Source organism: Heloderma suspectum, chromosome 10 (genome assembly GCF_057233095.1).
Source record: "Heloderma suspectum isolate Gila_16-S chromosome 10, 16-S_ref, whole genome shotgun sequence".
NCBI classification, from domain to species: Eukaryota; Metazoa; Chordata; class Lepidosauria; order Squamata; family Helodermatidae; genus Heloderma; species Heloderma suspectum.
Window position 1 is genome coordinate 44,507,595 of NC_139467.1, and position 20,294 is coordinate 44,527,888.

The 20,294-nt window shown below is 48.1% G+C and overlaps 1 protein-coding gene across 2 annotated transcripts in view; it reads left to right on the forward strand.

The window, feature by feature from the left end:
* The window catches only part of LOC146338222 (bone morphogenetic protein 8B-like), a 43,012-nt gene extending 24,420 nt beyond the window's left edge, over positions 1-18,592 (forward strand). Inside the window, exons 2-8 of one of the 2 annotated variants that reach the window (XM_084816169.1) lie at positions 5,879-6,071; positions 7,640-7,788; positions 12,096-12,209; positions 12,282-12,310; positions 14,802-14,930; positions 15,645-15,755; positions 18,118-18,584. In XM_084816169.1, coding sequence (XP_084672295.1) covers positions 5,879-6,071; positions 7,640-7,788; positions 12,096-12,209; positions 12,282-12,310; positions 14,802-14,930; positions 15,645-15,755; positions 18,118-18,267 — 875 coding nt within the window. In that variant the 3' untranslated portion in view covers positions 18,268-18,584. Of the gene's footprint in view, positions 1-5,878; positions 6,072-7,639; positions 7,789-12,095; positions 12,311-14,801; positions 14,931-15,644; positions 15,756-18,117 lie in introns of both variants that reach the window. The other variant, XM_084816168.1, reaches the window with a different exon arrangement.
* The last annotated feature ends 1,702 nt before the right edge of the window (positions 18,593-20,294 follow it).

The following is a 20,294-nucleotide window of genomic DNA, read 5'->3' on the forward strand; positions in this document are numbered from 1 at the left end:
TGGCTTAGGGAATTCTCTAGACACCCCCCCACACACGCATTTCCAATCGCCATTGTTCTTTTCTTCCTCCCTTCCCTATCCTGTTCTTTCTTTCTCTTCGTTATTCCACCCAGAGCATATCTTGGGGAATTCTTAAAGAGAATTCTCTTCAGTGGCAAGAGAAGTTCTGAACTGTATTTGACTTTATACAGACAGACAAGAGGGTTTGTTTTTCTCCTTCTCCTCACTCAAGCCTTTGAGAAAACTGGGTTCACATGGTCACAGAGGGACAAATCTGGGGCTGTTTTGTTTGCCAGTTGCCATTATCCAGCAATAGGAAGGGCTGCAGCTCAGTGGTAGAGCCCCTGCTTGGCATGGAGAAGGTTCCAGGTTCAATCCTCAGCATCTCCAGGTAGGGCTATGAAAGAATCCTGCCTGAAACCCTGGAGAGCCGCTGCTGCCGGTCAGTGTCAACAATACTGCGCTAGATGTACCCAGGGTCTGACTCGGTATAAGGCAGCTTCCTATGTTCCTATGAACAGAAAGCTTTAATAGGAGTTTTTCATTTGTTTTTTAAGGGGAGACAAATATTGCTAATTTATGCAATCCTATGTATGCCTACTCAGAAGTCCTGTTATATTATGTTTAATGAGGCTTACCCACAGGAAAGTATGCATATGATTCCAGCACAAGTTACTTTTGCAGGGAGGTTTGTACTGTGATGTTCTGCATGTTTACTGAGAACTAAGTCCTGAGTTGTGAGCATGGTAATGCAGGCTTAATTCAGTGCCTACACAATTCCGTCCAAAGAATTGACTACCCTTTCAGCTCAGTCCTATGCATGTTTTGTCATTCATGGTTGCTTTTTTTCTTTCTTTCATGAATTCTAGCTTCAGAGGTGAGGAAAAGGCACTTAATACATGCTCAGAGTTTTCCCGTAACTAAGCCCTGGTTTTGAAAACAGACTCATTGGCTGAATCCTGGCGAAGCCTTGGCACAAATGAAGTTATGGGGAGGAAGACAATGAGATCTTGTGCATAACAAGGAGGAGGTAGAGGAGACCTGCACAAAACAAGACATCTGCTTTTATGAAGAATTGCTGGAGGATGGTAGGATGAGGAGGGATGGTTGCATAGAGGGGGATAGAATTGGTAGGGGGAGAATGTAAGTGCTCAGTGGTGAAAGAAAGGCATTCTGCATATGCACTCCATATTTAAGAACATAAGAAGAGCCGTGCTGCTTCAGACCAAAGTTCCATCTAGCCCAGCATTCTGTTCACACAGTGGCCAACCAGATGCCCAAGGGAAACCCATAAACAGGACATGAGTGCAATAGCACCTTCCCAGCCATGTTCCGCTGCTGCTCACATTGGTGAAATGTAAATAAATCCTAGTCCTTCTAAAATTGCATGGATGTATATCCTTCAGAAACATTGCAGGTTTCTTGCCTGGGGGACACCTCTAATGACCTGTGCATTTTCATACAAATTTACCCAAAAACTATTGGGGAAGGGGTGGATGGAAGGGAAAGCAAATCACTCCCTCTCCCAAATTGGAGAACTCCCCTTCCACATGAACTGCTGCACCTATCTTTCTGAAACTTTGCTGGTTTCTTACTTAGGGACAACTCTAGGCTGTCTGTAATTTTCAGAACAATGGTCCACAAGGAACATAGGGAGATATGTATGTCCTCTTTTGGAGACCTCAAATGTCAAGGCCACCCTTGCACAAAAACCTTTGTGGCTATCACGCTGCAATTTGGCAGACATGATCTCCTCTGATGGGGCAATGAATCCTGAAATTTTTATCTAATTCTTCCAAGTAATAAAAATGTTATTGGCAGTTTCCTTTCAAAGAAAATCAAAATATAAACCCTGCAGATACTTTTCTGACATTGGGCAGGTGTAATCCCCTTCTGAAATTATCATCCAGTTCTGACCAAGAGAAAAAAGGTACAGGTTTTTTTTCTAATTTCCCATGGTAGTCAGCAGGAAGCATAAAGACTCATTTTGACTCGGGTTTGCTGCTGAGCTGAAGTGGTCTGACTACACATTGGCCCAAGCAGAAGCTGGATGTTTTCCAAAACGCTGAATCAGGGTCTGAGTTGAAGTGGGGTGGAGGGTCAGTGCACACTTCCTATGTAGGCATGTATGTACATATGCAATTATACACACATGCAAGCACATGCACACACCACACACACAGATGTATTAGAGGTGTGCTTAGATTCAGACATATATATATATGCAAATTTGTGTTACGGGCCTGTGCCCTGGATTTTTTAATAACCTAGCAATGCCCCTGTTTAAAGCCCACCTACCCCTATGCTAGGGTCCTGATCTGAATTAGGCCTCTGCATCTACTCTAGAGTAAAAATAAATAAAAGATGTAGCTGCTAGATATGGATTTAATGTAATGTCTGTTTTGGCCCTCACTGACCTTAAGGTGGCAATTTGTGAGCAAAGAATCTTCAGAGGGAGACTCCAGTGCAAAACAACTAAACTACAATTCAACATGAGGTTGAACTTCATCTCCTGTAGTCTGAATCAGTACAATGCAGCTCTCTCCAACCTGGTGCCCTCCTGATGTGCTGGTCTGCAACCCGCATCATTTTCAGGGATGCTCTGACTTGGATTCCTGCACTGAGCAGGGGATTGGACTCGATGGACTTGTAGGCCCCTTCCAACCCTGCTATTCTGTGATTCAGCCTGTGATTCTGTTAACACATCTGTTAATTGGCTTGCCAATGCCAGGATGTTGGTGTTATCATCAACAATGCTTTATGAACGATCACTGTTAAAGACCATAGTCACTGTCCATACGTTTTGCATTTCATTTCCTTCTGACCTCACTGCTTTACCATCCATCCCACCCTGCCAGCCAGCAGGCTAGCTGTGTGTGTGTACATATAATCTGCAATTTAGGATAACACTTCATGTATTTGGGAAAGTGGACCCCTAGTCCACAAACGTTTATGCCATGATACATTTGTTAGCCTTTAAGCTGCCACAGCCTTTTGTCAATTTTTAAGGGTTTCTGTCATCATAGCAGGCCATGCTGATGAACCAGCCAGGACCTGCCAGATTTTCTTCTATTTTTAAGGTTTTTTAAAAAAACTTTTTTTTTAACTTGGAGGCTGGCAGGCTGCAAAGCAAAGTGCAGCCTCCAGTGCCATCTTTATTTCCAGTGGGCCAGAGACATTCTTGGAAAATAAAAAATGGTAGGTGGCTGCAGCCCAGTGCTTCATTTGGAAGTGTGCAGAGCCACCCAGAAAAAGAAAAAGGTGCACCAGGGGTGGTAGGGAGTGTCCTGGGTGGTGGGAAGGATGGGGAGGGGGCAGCTAGAGGAGAGGTGAGGAACGAAGGGTGGGGGGGGGGGTTGCTGGGACGTATTTGCGATTCTCTGTGCATCACCCATTTACCTTCTGTGAAACTCATTTTCCTGTGCTTTGTGCGGGCAAATACGTGATTTGGCATTTGGGGACCAGACCCCACCTCTGTATACACACAGTTTCTTGGCCAAGTTATTTGTCTCTGAGCCTCACCAGTTTGCCTTCTGTGAAGTGGCTGTTGGAGCAGAAAACGGTGGGCCCAAAAGAGAAATGGCTGTGTTTTGGAGCGCAGGCTTCACTTATACCTTGTACGTAGCTTCTTGTACTTTTCGTTTGTCACACCAGTTTGCCTTCTGGGAAATGGGTGTTTTGTGACTGGCCATGCTTCCCATGACCGCTATTTTGTGAACGGGTAAGCCCTTTAAAGCAACCATTTTCTGAGAGTGCTCTGTCAAAATCACAAATGCATCCACCAGCTAAAAAATTTGAGGGCCCCTGTTATATGCTTTTTGTGGAGTGAGGGCAGGGGTGCAGAACCACCTCAGGCAAAAAGTGGGAGGAACGGCAAATTGTGCCAGTCCCCCCACCCCTACCAGGAGAGCTTGCCCCCAGTGCTTCCAGGGGGTGCTCCAGAGAGCCCCGCCAGCCACTCTCCTGCCTAGCATTTGCTACAGCGGGGCTCTCCAGAGCAGCTGCCTGCCCTCTGGCCTGCGGGGAGAATCCTGTCAGCACAAGCCAGAAGGCAAATAGACTCTCTTCAGGGAGCTGGCCAGGCCAAAATGCCCCACTCTGTGGCGGTCCTTCCTCAGAGACAGGCATTGTGGGAGGGGTGTCCCAGGACAATCTCCTGGGATGCCCCTCCCATGCCTGGCTCTGAGGAAGGACCCCTTCTGAGCCAGGTATTTAAGCTAGTTCTCTGAAGAGCCATGCTGCCCATTTCCTCCAGCAGACGGAGCTCTCTGGAAAGCCTGCCCGCCATTGTTTGATTGATTGATTGATTGATTGCATTTATATCCTGCCTTTTTTCCTCTTGCAAGGAACCCAGAGCGCCATACATTATCCTTCTCTCCATTTTACCCTCACAGCAACAACCCTGTGAGGTAAGTTGGGCTGAGAGTCTGTAACTGGCCCAAAGTCACCCAGTGAGCTTCCATGGCCGAGTGGGGACTAGAACCCAGAGCTCCCAGCTCAACACTCTCGCCACTACACCACACTGGCTCTTTTGGCTCACAATGACTTTAAGGGGTTGCAGTGCAGCAGTGAGAAGGGGGTGAGTGCAATGAAGCTGGAGAAGGGGATGGGGGTGTGACGCAGTGGCGGAGCATATGCGGGACAGCTTGCACCGGGGCTGAGGATGCCCCCCCCCCCCCGACATTCCCAGCATACCCTTTTATTTCTTATGGGCAGTTGGGCATGTCTGAAAGCAAAGCGCTGGGCTGCATGCACCTACTTTTTCTTTTTTTTTTCTACACATGCCTCTGGGGCCCACGTGGGGAAATAAAGATCACTGGAAGCTGGTGCTTCACGTTGCAGCATACCAGCAACCCAGTTTACAAAAAATAATAATCTTTCAATGTTTTTTAAAAGCATTAGGCAGAGTGAAACAGTCGCCCCAGGCAGCAGATGCTGAGAGATAACAGCAAGGTGTTGTAGGAGAGAACTGGGCCACGCGGCCTGCCCTGCGCTCCCTAAGCTGGCTTGCTGCCCTCCGGTGTGGTGGAGGATGCCAGCCCACTGCCAGTGCTCTAGACAGATCCAGCTACCCGTCTGTTTGGTTTTTGTACGTGGAACCGGAGGGCCGCCATCTTCTCCTTGCCTCAGGCAGCAAAATGTCTTGGGCCAGCCTTGGGCGGTTTCTGCAGGCCCATGGTGTTGCCCACAGGAACCCCATTGGGGACGCTGGCCCTAAGGATGGAGTGGCCCTCTCGTTTCCCTGTGGTTACTCATTCTGATGAATGAACCTCGGCATCAGGGGTGGGCGGCTTCCAGGTCAGGGTGGGCTGCAACCTGCCACCACTGCACTTGGCTTCCCAGGAGGAGCAGGATGAAGGTGTGTGCGCCCCGCACACCATGTTTCCTTGCAAAATGACTGCAACCCAGGGAGAGTCAGCCATTCATTTAATGCAGGATCTCTACAGTTGTACCTTTTACCATGTGAGGGCTGTGTTTATAAGCCATGGAAGAATTACAGAGAAATATCACCTTGTGGTAACATTTTACCACAAGATGTAACATACAGGTTCACGCTGCTTTAGTCTTCTTGGGATATATGTTCTTTATTGAACAGATCAATTCTAATCCATTGAATGAGATTCATTCCTGTGTCACACCCATCCTGCCGAGGTTTTCAGATGGCATGTTCCCCTGGATGCATTTTAAACTGCTGCATTGTTTTATCTAGCTAGTTTATTTACTGATGTGTTACATATTCTGACTTTTAATGACTATTGTGTTTACTTGTCTTTAAACTGATACACCACTTTGAGTGCTTGTTTGACAGTGGAGAATGCAGCTTATAGATGCCCAAATAAATTGATGTTTATTGTGTTTGTGTACCAATTCTTTCCAGTTGAACTGGACAGAGATGTCTTCCATCAGAAGCCTTACTGGAAAGAATTCAGATTCGACTTGACACAGATCCCAACAGAGGAAATAGTAACAGCAGCTGAATTCCGAATTTACAAGATGCAAAGTTTTGGTTGGCATGTCAACAAAACCCTTCACATCAGCATATATGAGATAGTCCAAGAACACCATAACAGGTGCAGTATGAGCCTGAAAGAGCTTTTTGCCCTGAAATCCAGAACTGTCAAGCAGGACTGTGTGAATGAATTTCAGTGTTAAACATTTCAGTTGCATTAGAGGCAACAGCCACCAGGAAGGTCTGCTGCACATGTTCAACAGAAGATAATAGGACATAGAATCATAGAATAGTAGGGTTGGAAGGGGCCTACAAGGCCATCGAGTCCAACCCCCTGCTCAATGCAGGAATTCAAGTCAGAGCATCCCTGACAGATGGCTGTCCAGCCTCCTCTTGAATGCCTCCAGTGTGGGAGAGCCCACCACCTCCCTAGGGAATTGGCTCCATTGTTGTATTGCTCTAACAGGAAGTTTTTCCTGATGTTCAGCCGGAATCTGGCTTCCTGTAACTTGAGCCCATTATTCCGTGTTATGTGTTATTCCTTCCCACCAGGAAGGTCTGCTGCACATGTTCTTACACAACTTCAATTCTTTCTAGCAAGATTTGTGCAGGAGATGTTTTGGATGGATTCATCCCACTGTCTCCTTTTTCATTACAATTATTTGAAACAATAAAAATTGGGATACCAGATTCTGGATGCCAAAGCATACTCAATACAGGAACATCAGGACAGCCATCTGTCAGGGATGCTCTGACTTGGATTCCTGCATTGAGCAGGGGGCTGGACTCAATGGCCTTGTAGGCTCTTCCAACCCTACTATTCCATGATTCTATGATTCTAACTATAACTTTAAAAAATCACATAAGGTTGATATAGCTCATAATAAAGATGCACTGGGGGCACAGTAACTGAACAAATGTCAAAATACTTTGAAGTAAACTTGTAGATAACAATTGGTAACTGCTGCAAAAACACATAACAAAGCATAGAGTAGACAGGGACCTCCATCGTTAAGAATAAAACCAAATGTTTTCAACCTTTCATTTTGCTCCCAGAGCCCAGCACAAGACTTTCTGTTACCAATTTTAGAGTTGTGTGCCAGCACCCTCTGCCTACAAGGCTGCGCAGAAGCATGGATGGGGACACAGGAGCGGCTTCATTGGTGTCCCCTAAAGACACTGGCATCCTACATGACCCCTTGGGTCGCTTGTGCCTCTGGGCCAGCCCTGTGCCCACCTCCCTTGCTTAAGATTAATCTTCCTATTCATGCTGTGTTAGTTAATTGAGCTAAGTAACCTATGCATGGAAGGGGATTCGGGAGCCCTTCCCACGTTTATATATGTCCTTTACATCTCGGAGAACTGTAGTTGACAGCCTTTTGGTGATAATAGATCCAGGGAGAGACATAACCCTTTTTCACTTGTTTTGGGGGGTGGGGGAGGGGCAAACATCATCATCATCATTATTATTATTATTATTAATTTCATTTCTGTACCTCCCCATAGCTGAAACTGTCTGAGCAGTTTGCAACAATTCATAAAGAAATACAGAATATGACATGAAAAAACAGGCAATAAAATTTTAACACAAGCAATTTCAAACAGCTAAAAAACAATTGCAGTAAACATGGAACCTTTGAAGTTTAGTTTCAGTCAGCTGTGCTCATGTTCACTTTTCTGCTACTCTAGGGAATTGGACCTGCTCTTCTTGGATCTTCAGGATTTTCGAGCCAGCACAGAGGGCTGGCTGGTGTTTGATGTTGCAGCTGCTAGCAACCATTGGTTATTAAACCGCAAATACAACCTGGGTTTGAGACTTTATGTGGAGACAGAGGACGGTAAGGCTAATGTGACATTTTTAGCAGTTTTTAGTTTTAGAAATCCTATTTCGAGATATAAATTGTTATGCTGGTTGCACAAAATAAGGGATACATACTCAACCAAGTGGTATCATATATGAGACTATATTCTGTGCATGTAAGCCTTACATGATAAAGTTTTGCAGAGTTTGGGGTTGTGCAGAGAGAGGTTATGTGTTATGGAAAAAGTCGGAAGAAGCGTAAGAGGGTCATGAGTAGCCAATGTCTTTGTCTGGACATACACGCTCCCGGGAAACTTCTGTGAATGAGTCAGAGTGATGGCACCATAAAAATTTCATCCGGAAGCATCCAAAAAATAGTTGCATAGGATAAGAAAGACAGAACAAGGAAGATATTTTTATGGGTATAGGTTAACTAGGGTCTCAAACTCTAGAAGCACGTTTTTGAGTCATATAGAATTCTTCAGGCATGCATTTCTGGACAAAGAAAGAAAGAAAGAAGAAATACCAGCAGGCCTAACTAGAAGCAAAGCATAAGCATATATCCAGTAAGAAAAAGCAGCTGCTAGTGCAACAATGCAAGACAATTAAAAAATGTTAATATCAAATGTCTATTCCAATACATTTCAAGTAGAAAAGCTGTAGAAAATCAAAACAAATTTTCAAGGGAGATAAACACATTAACAGTTAGTTGGCAGCTATCATCCTTTCTGCACATTGTCATTAGTAGAGGTGTCCAAAGCACCATCAGCCTGAGTTTTATTGGATGAGTTTCAGTTATTGAGGCCTGAGGATGCAGACAAGGTGCTTGGCCAAGTCTGGTCATCCACCTGTGTCCTTGACCCTTACCCTTGTCCGGCTGGGTCCAGGAGGTTATAAATCCCTCCTTGAGAAAGGGAATGATGCCAGGCGACAATTAGGCTACTCCTGAAAAAGCTTAACCTGGACCCAGGTGATGTTAACAACTATAGATCGGTGGCTTACATCCCCTTCCTAGGCAAGGTGCTTGAGCAGGTGGTTGCAGGACAGCTCCAGGCACTCTTGATGGAAATGGATTACCTAGATCCATTTCAGTTGGGCTTCAGGCCTGGTTTTGGAACAGAAACTGCCTTGGTCACCCTGTGGGATGACCTTTGCCAGGAAAGGGACGGGGGAGCGCGACCCTGTTGATTCTCTTGGACCTCTCAGTGGCTTTCGATACCATCGACCACAGTATCTTCTGGATAGATTGTCTGGGTTGGGAGTTGGAGGCACTGCGCTGCAGTGGTTGCAATCCTGCTTGGATGACTGATTCCAGAAAGTGGTGCTGGGGGATTATTGCTGTGTGCCTTGACAGCTATGCTGTGGGGTTCCACAGGGCTCTATGTTATACCCCGTGCTGTTCAGCATCTACACGAAACTGCTGGGGGAGGTTATCCAGAGGTGTGGGCTGAGGTGTCATCAATACCCAGCTCTACCTGTCTTTTTCATCAAATCCAGGTGAGGCAGTATCTGTTCTGAATCAGTGCCTGGGCACAGTAATAGACTAGATGAGGGCCAATAAACTGAGACTTAATCCAGGCAAGACGGAGGTACTGTTAGTGGTTGGTTTATCTGCCCGGCTAAGTAATGCTCAACCTGTTCTGGAGGAGGTTGAGCAAAGCTTCAGCAAAGCTTTCGACAAAGTTCCCCGTGATATCCTGATTAGCAAACTAGCTCAAAGTGGGCTAGATGAAACAATGATCCGGTGGATCCACTGTTGGCTACAGAATCGGACTCAAAGAGTGCTTATCAATGGGATCTTCTCAAACTGGGGAAAGGTAACAAGCAGGGTACCGCAGGGCTCAGCCCTGGGCCCATTGCTCTTCAACATTTGTATTAATGACTTGGAGATGGAGAAGGAGGTGCAGGGAATGCTGATCAAATTTGCAGATGACACAAAATTGGGTGGGATAGCTAATACCTTGGAAGACAGAAACAAAATTCAAAGTGATCTTAATAGACTGGAGCGCTGGGCAGAAAACAACAGAATGACATTTAATAGGGATAAATGCCAAGTTCTGCACCTAGGAAAATGAAACCAAATGCACAGTTACAAGATGGGCGATACGTGGCTCAACAACACTACCAGCGAGAAGCATCTTGGCATTGTTGTCGATCACAAGCTGAATATGAGCCAACAGTGTGATGTGGCTGCAAAAAAGGCAAATGCTGTTTTGGGCTGCATTCATAGAAGCATCGCTTCCAAATCCCGGGAAGTACTAGTTCCCCTCTACTCAGCACTTTAGGCCTCATCTGGAGTACTGTGTCCAGTTCTGGGCACCGCACTTTAAGAAGGATGCAGACAAGCTGGAGAGGGTTCAGAGGAGGGCAACCAAGATGATCAGGGGACTGGAAACAAAGCCCTATGAAGAGAGACTGAAAGAACTGGGCATGTGTAGCCTTGAGAAGAGACGACTGAGGGGAGATATGATAGCGCTCTTCAAGGACTTGAAAGGTTGTCACAGAGAGGAAGGCCAGGATGTCTTCTCCATCATCCCAGAGTGCAGGACACGGAATAATGGGCTCAAGTGACAGGAAGCCAAATTCTGGCCGAACATCAGGAAAAACATCCTGACGGTTAGGGCAATATGACAATGGAACCAATTCCCTAGGGAGGCGGTGGGCTCTCCCACACTGGAGGCCTCCAAGACGAGGCTGGACAGCCATCTGTCAGGGATGCTCTGACTTGGATTCCTGCATTGAGCAGGGGGTTGGGCTCGATGGCCTTGTAGGCCCCTTCCAACCCTACTATTCTATGATTCTTGGTTGCCCTCCCCCTAAAGGATCAGGTTCATAGTTTAGACCCAGAACTGTCACATGAGGCACAGGTGGACTCGGTGGCATGGAGCACCATTTATCAGTTTACCTGATAAATAAGCTTATCTGGACAGAGATAGCCTAGCTAGTTATCCATGCTCTGATAACCTCTCATCTGGATTACTGCAATGTGTTATAAGTGGGGCTGCCCTTGAAAATGGTCCAGAAACTTCATCTGGTCCAAACCAGGGCAGCAAGTCTGTTAACGGGGACTGGCTAATGTGCTCATATTACGCCAGTACTCTTCCAGCTGCACTGGCTGCCAGCCCATGTCAAAGCCCAATTCAAAGTGCTAGTATTAACATTCAAAGCCCTAAACAGCTTGGGGCCAGGCTATCTGAAGGATCGTTTCCTCCCGTACATACCTGCCCAGACCCTAAGATCATCTTCAGCAGTCCTTCTCCAGGAGCCCCTGCCAAAGGAAGTGAGGTGGGTGGCTACCAGGAAGAGGGCCTTTTCTGCTGTGGCAACCCGCCTATGGAATGACCTCCCTAGAGAGGCCCACCTTTCACCTTACATTGTGCTCTTTCCAGTGCCAGGTGAAAACGTTTTCATTTTCCCAGGCATTTTAGCTTTTTTAGTTCTGTTCTTTTAAATCTGCTATTGTATTTTAAATCTGCATTGCTGCTAGGTGCTTTTGTCCAGCAGTGCTTTTGTACTGTAGTTTAAGGCGTTTATATTTTATATTGTATTTTATGCTGTATTTTGTGGTTTTCATTTTTGTGAAGTGCCCAGAGAGCTTTGGCTATTGGGCAGTATGGAAATGTAATTAATTAATAATATTTGCACTGCAGAAGATTCCTAGAGAGAGATGGCTGGAGCAGCCATCCCCAACCTGATGCCCTCCAGATGTGTTGGACAACCACTCCCATCATTCTCAACCAACATGGCCATTGGTTATGCTGGCAGGGGATGCCGTAGTCCAACCTATCTGGAGGACACCAGGCTGGGGAGAGAGATGAGAGTAACAGTGGAACTGTATGTTTTTCTCTTCCTTGTTTTGCACTGAACATCTGAGCCTGAAGGAAAGTTCTGTGTGACTCATGGTTTGCTTTCAGCAACCTGAGGTGGCTTGTGTATCCTCAGAACTGGCAGATGTCTTGTGCTAGAAGAAGATGAGCCGTCACAACCACTGTGTGCATGCTCTCTGGGTGCTTCCAGACGGAGGGCTCCCAGCGGCACCAATCCAAAGGCATTGTGCAACTCTTCCATCTTTCCCTTCTTAACGGATCTTCTTCAGTAAGAAAAAAGATGGAAGCAGTGGTGGAAAAGCACAGGAGGGCCACAGCTGTAAGACATCGTCATCTGGACCCCATTTAACATTCTGTGACCAAGGCAGGGAGATAGCGTGATAAAGGCCTTGCCTGGAAGCCCCTCCGTCTCTTCAGAGTGCCACAGGCCAGGGCCCCACGCCATTACCCCCACCTTTTAACCTGGCCAACAGCAGTATTACGATAGTGGAAAGGGTTTGGCTTTTGGATTTTACAGGACAGAGTGTCGATCCTGGATTAGCAGGCCTCTTGGGGCGCCATGGGCCACGCTCCAAGCAGCCCTTCGTGGTGACATTTTTCCGGGCCAGCGAAAACCAAGTCAGAGTCCCACGTGCAGTCAAGCAGCTGAGGAAGAGGCAGCACAAGAAGACAAGCAACTTCCCACGCGCTAATAGGCTTCCAGGGTCATTTGGTAAGAAGCAGAAAGGTTGGGTCAGCAGCAAGAGACTTGGCTTATGGAGAGACTCATGCCACGAGAAGTACTTTCTTCCGTCTCTTTGGATGCCATGCCTTTTGCACTGAGTGCACGGTTAGTGCTAGATGAGTGTTGCATTCTAGTAGCAACCCGAGGCCTACGCACAACGTTTTGGCAGTAGACAGCAACACACAGAGCAGCAGACCGTGGGAAAGTCTTTGCCCCAGCGCATCTCTGGAATATGCTGTTCCTCTAGGCCAACTCTGCCCTGGATCATACATTGGCAGCAGCCGGCAGCTCACAATAAGGCTCAATTCGGCAGTGCTCCCATTCGTAGATCCCCCCCCCCCCCGCCCCAAAGAGAGAAATTGCACCAGCGGGTCCATGGCACAAGAGCCCAGGGGGTGTTTCCACCAGCCGGCTGCGTGTTGAGGTCATTAGGGATACCTGACGTCATGGCCATCCAGCAGCCACCCTGGGGCTTATCAGGAAAAACCGGATTTCCCGAGACTGCTTACAGTCTGATTATTTTCCTCAAGTCAGGTTCTCCCTAGTATAGTTGCTGTATGCCCCAACCCTCACATTTAGCTCGGGTATGTTGGCCCTGCCCAGGGGTGTGCCTTTCACCGTGACCCCAGTCAGGGGTGTTTCCTCCCATTGTGCTGAACGAGGCTTGCCCTCTCAGTGACCACAAAAATAACAGAGAAGCCCCTCAGTTGACAGGGCACACATCAAAGCCCAATTCCTTAAATGGGATTAAGCACGATCTTGAGGCTCTGATTCATTGCCTTAGGAAGTAACTGCTTCACAACTTCATTACAGCTATCCTGTGGGTTACAATGGGGGCTTGGTTTCTGTCTTTGTGTTAACTGGTCTCTTTCCCACAACAAACCCATTACTGTCTCCTCAGAAGTAACTCCTATTATGGTCAATGTCCTGTGGGTTAAAATGGGGGCTGGTTTCCCTCTTTGTGTTCTCCCCCCCCTTTCCCAGCACAAGCATATGTGTCTACTCGGAAGTAACTCCCATTGTGCTCAATGAGGCTTGCTCCTGAAATGCAGGTGCATCTGGGCTTTAAGGGGGGAGGGGGGAAGCAGCTCTTATTGGTTGAGCAGCCCTGCCAGTCAGACGACATTCGCTCCAACCCCCACCCCCACCAGAAAGTATGTTCTGCGAAGTGATTTTTAGTGGTGCGGAGAATCTGCTTCTGGAGCCCTGCTCACAGCAAAGCCCATTCCATTTAAAAAATCCAGTGCTCTTCCATTAGCTTCTCCTTCTGTTGTTGTGGAAACATGGCCCAGGCCATACTTCGCGGGGAGCAAGGCTGAAGATAGAGCGCCCTCCTCACTCCCTTCTCGGCTGCCGCTCTTCGGCTCTTGCCCACCTCATCTCCCTGCCCCCCTCCACGCACCGACAGGCGCTCCCTGTGGGAGAGGCTTTGCTAGCAGCACAGCAAGAAAGGGCCGGGGGGCGGGGGGAGGAATATGCCTGGAAACGAGGCTGCACCGTTGACTCTCTCCACGGGTGAACTGCGATCTATTTACCAGACTCGTAACCCAACCTTCCTCCATTGCTCAGCGGGGCAAGTGGACACAGGGCAATTCCATTATTGCCCAGTTTTACTGTGTAAGCCACTTTGTTGAAAGGCAACCGAGAAATATTCTTAGTAAATGAAATAACTGTCCTCACAACAATCCTGTGAGGAAGGTTAAGCTAAGAGGGGGACACATGCTCAGAACGCCCAGTGAGCCTCAGTCATCATGACAGAGAAAGCGGGGGTTTGAAACCTAGTCCTAGTCCAGCACTTGCACCTCCAGTGCCAAATTTACTAATCAATGCATTGATTAAAGCTTTTAATGGTAGGTTGTTTTTAAAAGTCCCTGCTTTTTCAGGCAAGTAGAGCAGATGGTCGCTGTACTCCCAAGAGTAGCCTTTTTGACAGGCATCTTCTCCTCGCAGGCAGCATCCTGGCCTGATGAAAGGCCAGCAGCTGTGCTGAGGACCGCAAACAAGCTACCAGCCTCTCCACATTCTGTGGCTCCTCCCTGTCCCCCGGCCCCCTCTTCCAGCCTTCCTCTGCCACACAAATTAAGGAACAAACTAAAATCAGATAAAAGCTGCCCTGGGGGAGGAGGGGCATCTGGATCCGGGCTGTGCTATCCTAGGAGAGAGGGTTCCATCCTTTCCACACCCCACTCCACGGCCTTAACACAAATTGCCTTTCCCTGAAGAGGGGCTGCTATTAGCTGCAAGGGGGCGGGGATTTGCAGGCATCTGTTTTGCCTGCATTTGTTCCCCCCTGTAGCTAATAGCAGCTGGGGGAGGGTAAGCAATGTGGATCAGGGCCATGGTGTGGGGGAAAGGGTTAATGATCCTGATCCAAGTTGCCCACACATACACACAGAGTTTTTTGTTTTTAAAGATGTCAGAGATACACTCCAGTTTCATGTCTAGTTTGGCCCTTAAACTGTGCACATTTCCTTTAGCTAAAGCAGTTGTACATCTGAGAACGTCCCATCTTTTGACAAAAATTCTCGGCCCTTTTTCCTTTCTCCAGATGATGTCCATGTTTCTGAAGGGAGGCCGGTATGCAGGAGGCATGAGCTGTATGTCAGCTTTCAAGACCTTGGATGGCTGGTAACTGTTTTAAACACGTTCTTCCTTCAGTAAATTCTTCCCCAGAAAAATTAAATATATAAACCTAAACAACCCTTATTCCCCACCACTACGATCAGTCTCTTTGCCCTTTCTCTCTCTTAATCCAGTTATTTCAGAAAATCATGGCAGATTTTATATACAGCATATTGGCTGCGTTCTTGCTTGCGAGGTGCTACGGCAGTAATTCTCAAGGTGTGCATCCTGCACAGGGAGTCAGTGAACTAATTCAGTGCTCCTGTGAGCCCAGTGCAGGAGGCTGCCCGCCACATCTCTGCATGGTCCACAGATCTGGTCCTGCTTCATGTCAACCACCAACTAACACATAAACAGAGTGGGTGGGCTCCTTTTCAGATGCATCAATGAGATGCACCCTCAATTTTAATTAAGAAATAAAGTGTGCCTGAAATATCAGACTTTTGGGAACACTGTATTTGAACTAAGGAACTCTCTTTAGATTTTTTTTAAACTCCACCCACACTAATTTTAGGAAAATATGAACTGGTATTTCTTGTATAAAAGACTTGTTTAAATGGCCCTGCTGTGGAATGGCTTTTCAGTCACCCCAGAACATATAAACCCACTCTTGCAGGCATCTCCTCCAGTTAGGCCATGAACAGGGAGGCTGGAGTTGCTGTAAAGGAGGCTGGCGGTCCTGACAGACCCTTCCAAACCACCTTTCCTTTGCTCTTTCAGGACTGGGTGATTGCACCACAGGGCTACTCAGCCTTCTACTGCGAAGGAGACTGTGCCTTCCCCTTGGATTCCTGCATGAATGCCACAAACCACGCCATCCTCCAGTCTCTGGTCAGTATCTTCTTGAGCAAGATTGTAGAATGCACTTCACAAGGGAGCTTCTCACCGAAACAATGGAGACAGGCAACTGGGGTGGGGATCGGATTTGCTTTTCTTTAACAGACTTGAAGGAACAGCCATGTACACACTTATCTCACACTCGTCTCTGGGTGAGAAGGTGTTGTGCATTGTTGTAGTGCTTCAGATTCCTGTAAAACCTGTTTGACCAGAGATGACAACAGGACAGAAGAAACGGGCATGTAGCTCATGGGCAACAGTGACTCTGTCGCACTGCTTCCCCTACCTGGTGATGCGGAAAGGCCGTCGCGCTTCAGATGGGCTGCTAGAAGTGCCGTTTCTGATGGTGTGCGGCCATAAACGGCCCAACAGGCAGCGTGTGGGTAAGAGGTCGCAGGGTCACTTATTTGCAAGGCCTGAAGAGAGGCAGCCTGGGCAAGGGCAGGTGGGCCTTACGCCAGTGGCATTCACACAGAGATATCACTCGGGGGGGGGGGGCAGGAGCCTGGCCCCTGGCGCCCTCCATTACTGAGTTTAGCTCAGTGAGAAAAGAACGGTGGTGATTGCTGAACTGGCCTTAGAGAGACGCACGCATCTTGAACTGGGAGACAAGTTACAAAGGAAGGTTTCCCTCTCAAAATTGCCCGTTTTGTGAGGGTCTGACTTGACCTGAAGACATGATCTGCTCATGTTTGGCAGACCCATGGCAGCACAGCAGTGTGTGTGAGGTTGCAAGCTGTTGGGCTCATAGTCCCTTAAACCACTAGGAGAGAATTCCAGTTACTGGGAGAATTGTCTGCCACTTTGGCACCAGGAGAAGCACCACACACAGAGAGGAGAGCCGCATCCAAACAGAGCTGCTTTCGGGACATGCAGATGTCAGGCCAAAGAGTGGGGCTGTGCATTATGTGTAACTCCATGATCCTTCTCCAGAATTTTTTGTATTTTATACAGTGCATTAACTGAAGGCCAAACTGCAAATGCAGCAAAAAGAGGCCTTGCAGCACCTTAGACTAACAATCTTGCCATGGTGCAAGTCACAGAAACTCACCCCGTAATAAACCTGTTTGGCTTTAGAGCTGCATGATGTGTTGCCACCCATTGGCCTACTCTGGCACTGCCCTTGCACCTCCTTTGTTGCTACAATGCCAACCTGGGCCTATTGGCCCTTGAGTGGGCAGGGATGTGGAACAAGTTGGGGGAGGTGGCAGGAGCAGAGCCTGGAACACCAAGGGCACCACTACACCAGCCTAAAATCCCGCATTTAAAAGGGGGCTTTCTGCTTCTGTTTTAAATGCAGGATCACAACTTCTCCCTTTTTTACCTGCTTCCTTTTCCCCTTCCCCCCTCCTCCTCCCCATATCTGAGTCTTCCATTGTCTTTCATGGATCTCAGGCCTCTTCTTGCCCTTTAACTCTTTGCAGGGAGGAAACTGAAGCAGAACACAACAGGGTAATTTGATAGCTCATTATCTGTGATCTATTTAAAAACTTTAAAAACGGAACAAAGGGCATTTAGTGCGGGAGACGGCATGTTATGTAAAGAGCCCCCCACTTCCATGAAGGACAGTCCCAACTGCAGGATAAAAGCTCCATGTGAAGAAAGCCCAAGCATGTAACATTGTGCCCCAGGTGCAAATCCCTTTTCCCATGCACAGTCACTGTTTTCTGGTTGAAATGACTCTCTTGCTCTGGGGATTCCGTGAGCCCCCCGCTATTGGGCACATGAAGCTGCCTTGCACCGAGTCAGACAATTGGTCCTCCAAATCCGGGGATGGGCGCTCTGGCTCACAGCAGCTTGGCAGGGCATCCCCATCACCTGCTGCCAGAGGGGTTGAGCCAGGGACCGTGTGGCTACACAGCAGGTGCTCTCCCACTGGGCTGCACTGCCTTCTCGTTCCCTCGAGCGGGGGGCCTGTTCAAGGCGCCTCGTGCTCCCCCAAGAGGCACGGCAAGAAGCCCCTTCCATGGATATCCCTCCTCCACAGTGGACGTGCACTCACAGAAACCAGAATTCCAACCCGTCAGTTGCTGCCTTCCAGCAACGGTGCCTTGAAAGAGCTTCCAACATAAACTGCAACTCAAGCTGCCAAACATTTTCGAATAAATATTTTTGCTAGCGCTGACAAATAATATACTCATTGAAACTGATGCATTTTCACCATATAAACAAATGCTTCTTGGAAGCTTTTTCTGTTTCCCTAAATCAAGACTAAGTGTGGGGGAGGCGGTTTGTGTAGGCCTTTAACCTTTGGGGTTAGTTACTGAACACCACAAAAGCACGAGAATTTTGATGGAAATGTTCCACTTACAGTGTTCCCCTCTTCTCTCCTGCCCCCACCTCCCACCCCCGACAGGTCCACCTTATGAAGCCAGAAGCCGTTCCCAAGGCCTGCTGTGCCCCCACCAAGCTCAGCGCCACCTCTGTGCTGTATTACGACAGCAACAACAACGTCATTCTCAAGAAACACCGCAACATGGTGGTGAAGACATGTGGTTGTCACTGATGCCCTGCTAGGCATTTGGTTGCAGCTGGATGTGAGAGGGAGGGAAGGAGGGAGAGCCGGAGTGGCTATCAGAGAGGCAGCCCACGCCAGCTGCCAGCGTCCGTCAGAGGCAGCCCCTCTAGAACCGGGAGTGGCGCGCTCGTTGACCACTGCACAAACAGCCCTGGAGTCGGCAGCTTCACTCGACCTTGGACTGACCTGGACTGAGGCCCTCTGGCTCTTGCTTTGGCTGGAGGTAGGTTTGTTCATATCCTGAGCAAACTGAACAATCCCCCACAGAAAACCCTTTGCCGAGGAAATTAAAACATGGCCTGGTTACACACATAGGTCTGTTTTGTATTCTATGCCAACCCCACACCCCAAGATCCTGCACTGTGAAACTAGTTTAAATTTAAAACCATGCAAATCAATATGCTTGCTTTGCATAAGTTTGCTCTGTTTTATCCCTGACACATTCAGGGTTTTAAACATCAAATTCAGACATGAATTTTGCAAGGAAGGATATGAGCAAGTGTTAGTCAGCTGGGCTGCCTAGAATCGAGCCACTGCCCCTCCTGACCCCTGGAGCCTTTTGCAGGCACCTTTGCATGTTATCCGCTCTCTCTTCGGCTATGCTGGCGCAAACCACACTCTTTTAAACCGCGATGTCCCCAGAACCCCAAGCTTCAGTGCCAACAGATTCCAGCCGAGCAGAATCATACACAAGGAAAAATCCTGGCAGCAGGTCATGCTGGCCCTGCTATTAGGCAGACTGGCACAGTTGCCTCAGGTGGCAGGGGCTGGAAGGCGGCAGCAAGGGGAGAGCGCTGTGTGGGTCTTGCTGCCTGCCCGGCACCCCCCGACTAGCCTGCGGCCTCCAGATGCAGAGGAGGGTGCTATGCTGTCGCCAGTGTTGAGTGAGGTTTCACCTGCCAGTCCAGTCAGCTTCTCTGTGTGGAATGGGAAGGGGCAGCCCCTTGTCCTTCACCTCAGGCAGCAAAATGTCTTGGGCAGAAGCCGCTGAACCACACAAGGACTTTGGCAGAGGGGGATCACCATGCCTGGCAGGCTCCACCTTGTTGCCCCCTCAGAGCATGGAGCCTGTGGTTCAGCAACAAATTCATTCCTGCTCCCATGAGGCCATGTTACAAAGAGTGTTGCTACAGCCAGGCACAACGGCAAGCGATTCCAGCACAAGGCCAGCGCTAGCAGCCCTTATGCACTCCAGCTTCCTGATCAAGCAGAGGGGCCCAGCGATTGCTCCAGTGTCACGCGCAGCTTGGACAAGGAGGGCGTGGGCAGGGTGGATAGGCGTGGCAAGTAGAGCATGGGCAGGGCCCACTGAGTGGATAGGTTTCTCTGGCATTCCTCTATGAAAGGGATAGCAAGTGCTGTCACCGCAGGACACTGCAGGCTGTGTGGTAACACCCTCACACACACACACACACACACACACACACACACACACACAATTTTGGCTTCAGACAACTGAGACATACAGAGGTTATAATAGTGGCTGAACTCTCACCCAATTAATATTTGTGGCACACTTCCTCCTGCCGTATATGTGCTACCCCAATGTGATTTTCGTTGTCTGCCACCTGAAGTGAAGCCATAACGAAGGCAAGGCAGACAATGGCATTTTAAGTGAGCAGCTGTTGACAGACTTCTGGGATGCCCTGCCTAGTTCAGCATACGGTTTCAAGCTTTAATCCTTTCCATGAAAACTCCATCAGCCATTTTCCTGGAGTGGATGTCTGACTCCATCCTTGCTATTCTAAGACAAAGGAACGAGATATCAAGAATACTCATTAAAGTACAAACAATTAAAACATGCATTTAAATGCACTGGTGTGTATAGGGGCTGAAGGTGAGGAGAGGTGGGGAGAATATACCTAATCAATCCAAAGACTGCCCTTAAGTACAGCTCTCCTCTTCCACAAGATATATTGAGGTCATCTCAAGACTACTTCGTGGACTACATTTTTAGGGGCACTCCTAAAATAATCTGATGTCTGAATGCAACAAACACATCGAACAAGTGTAGA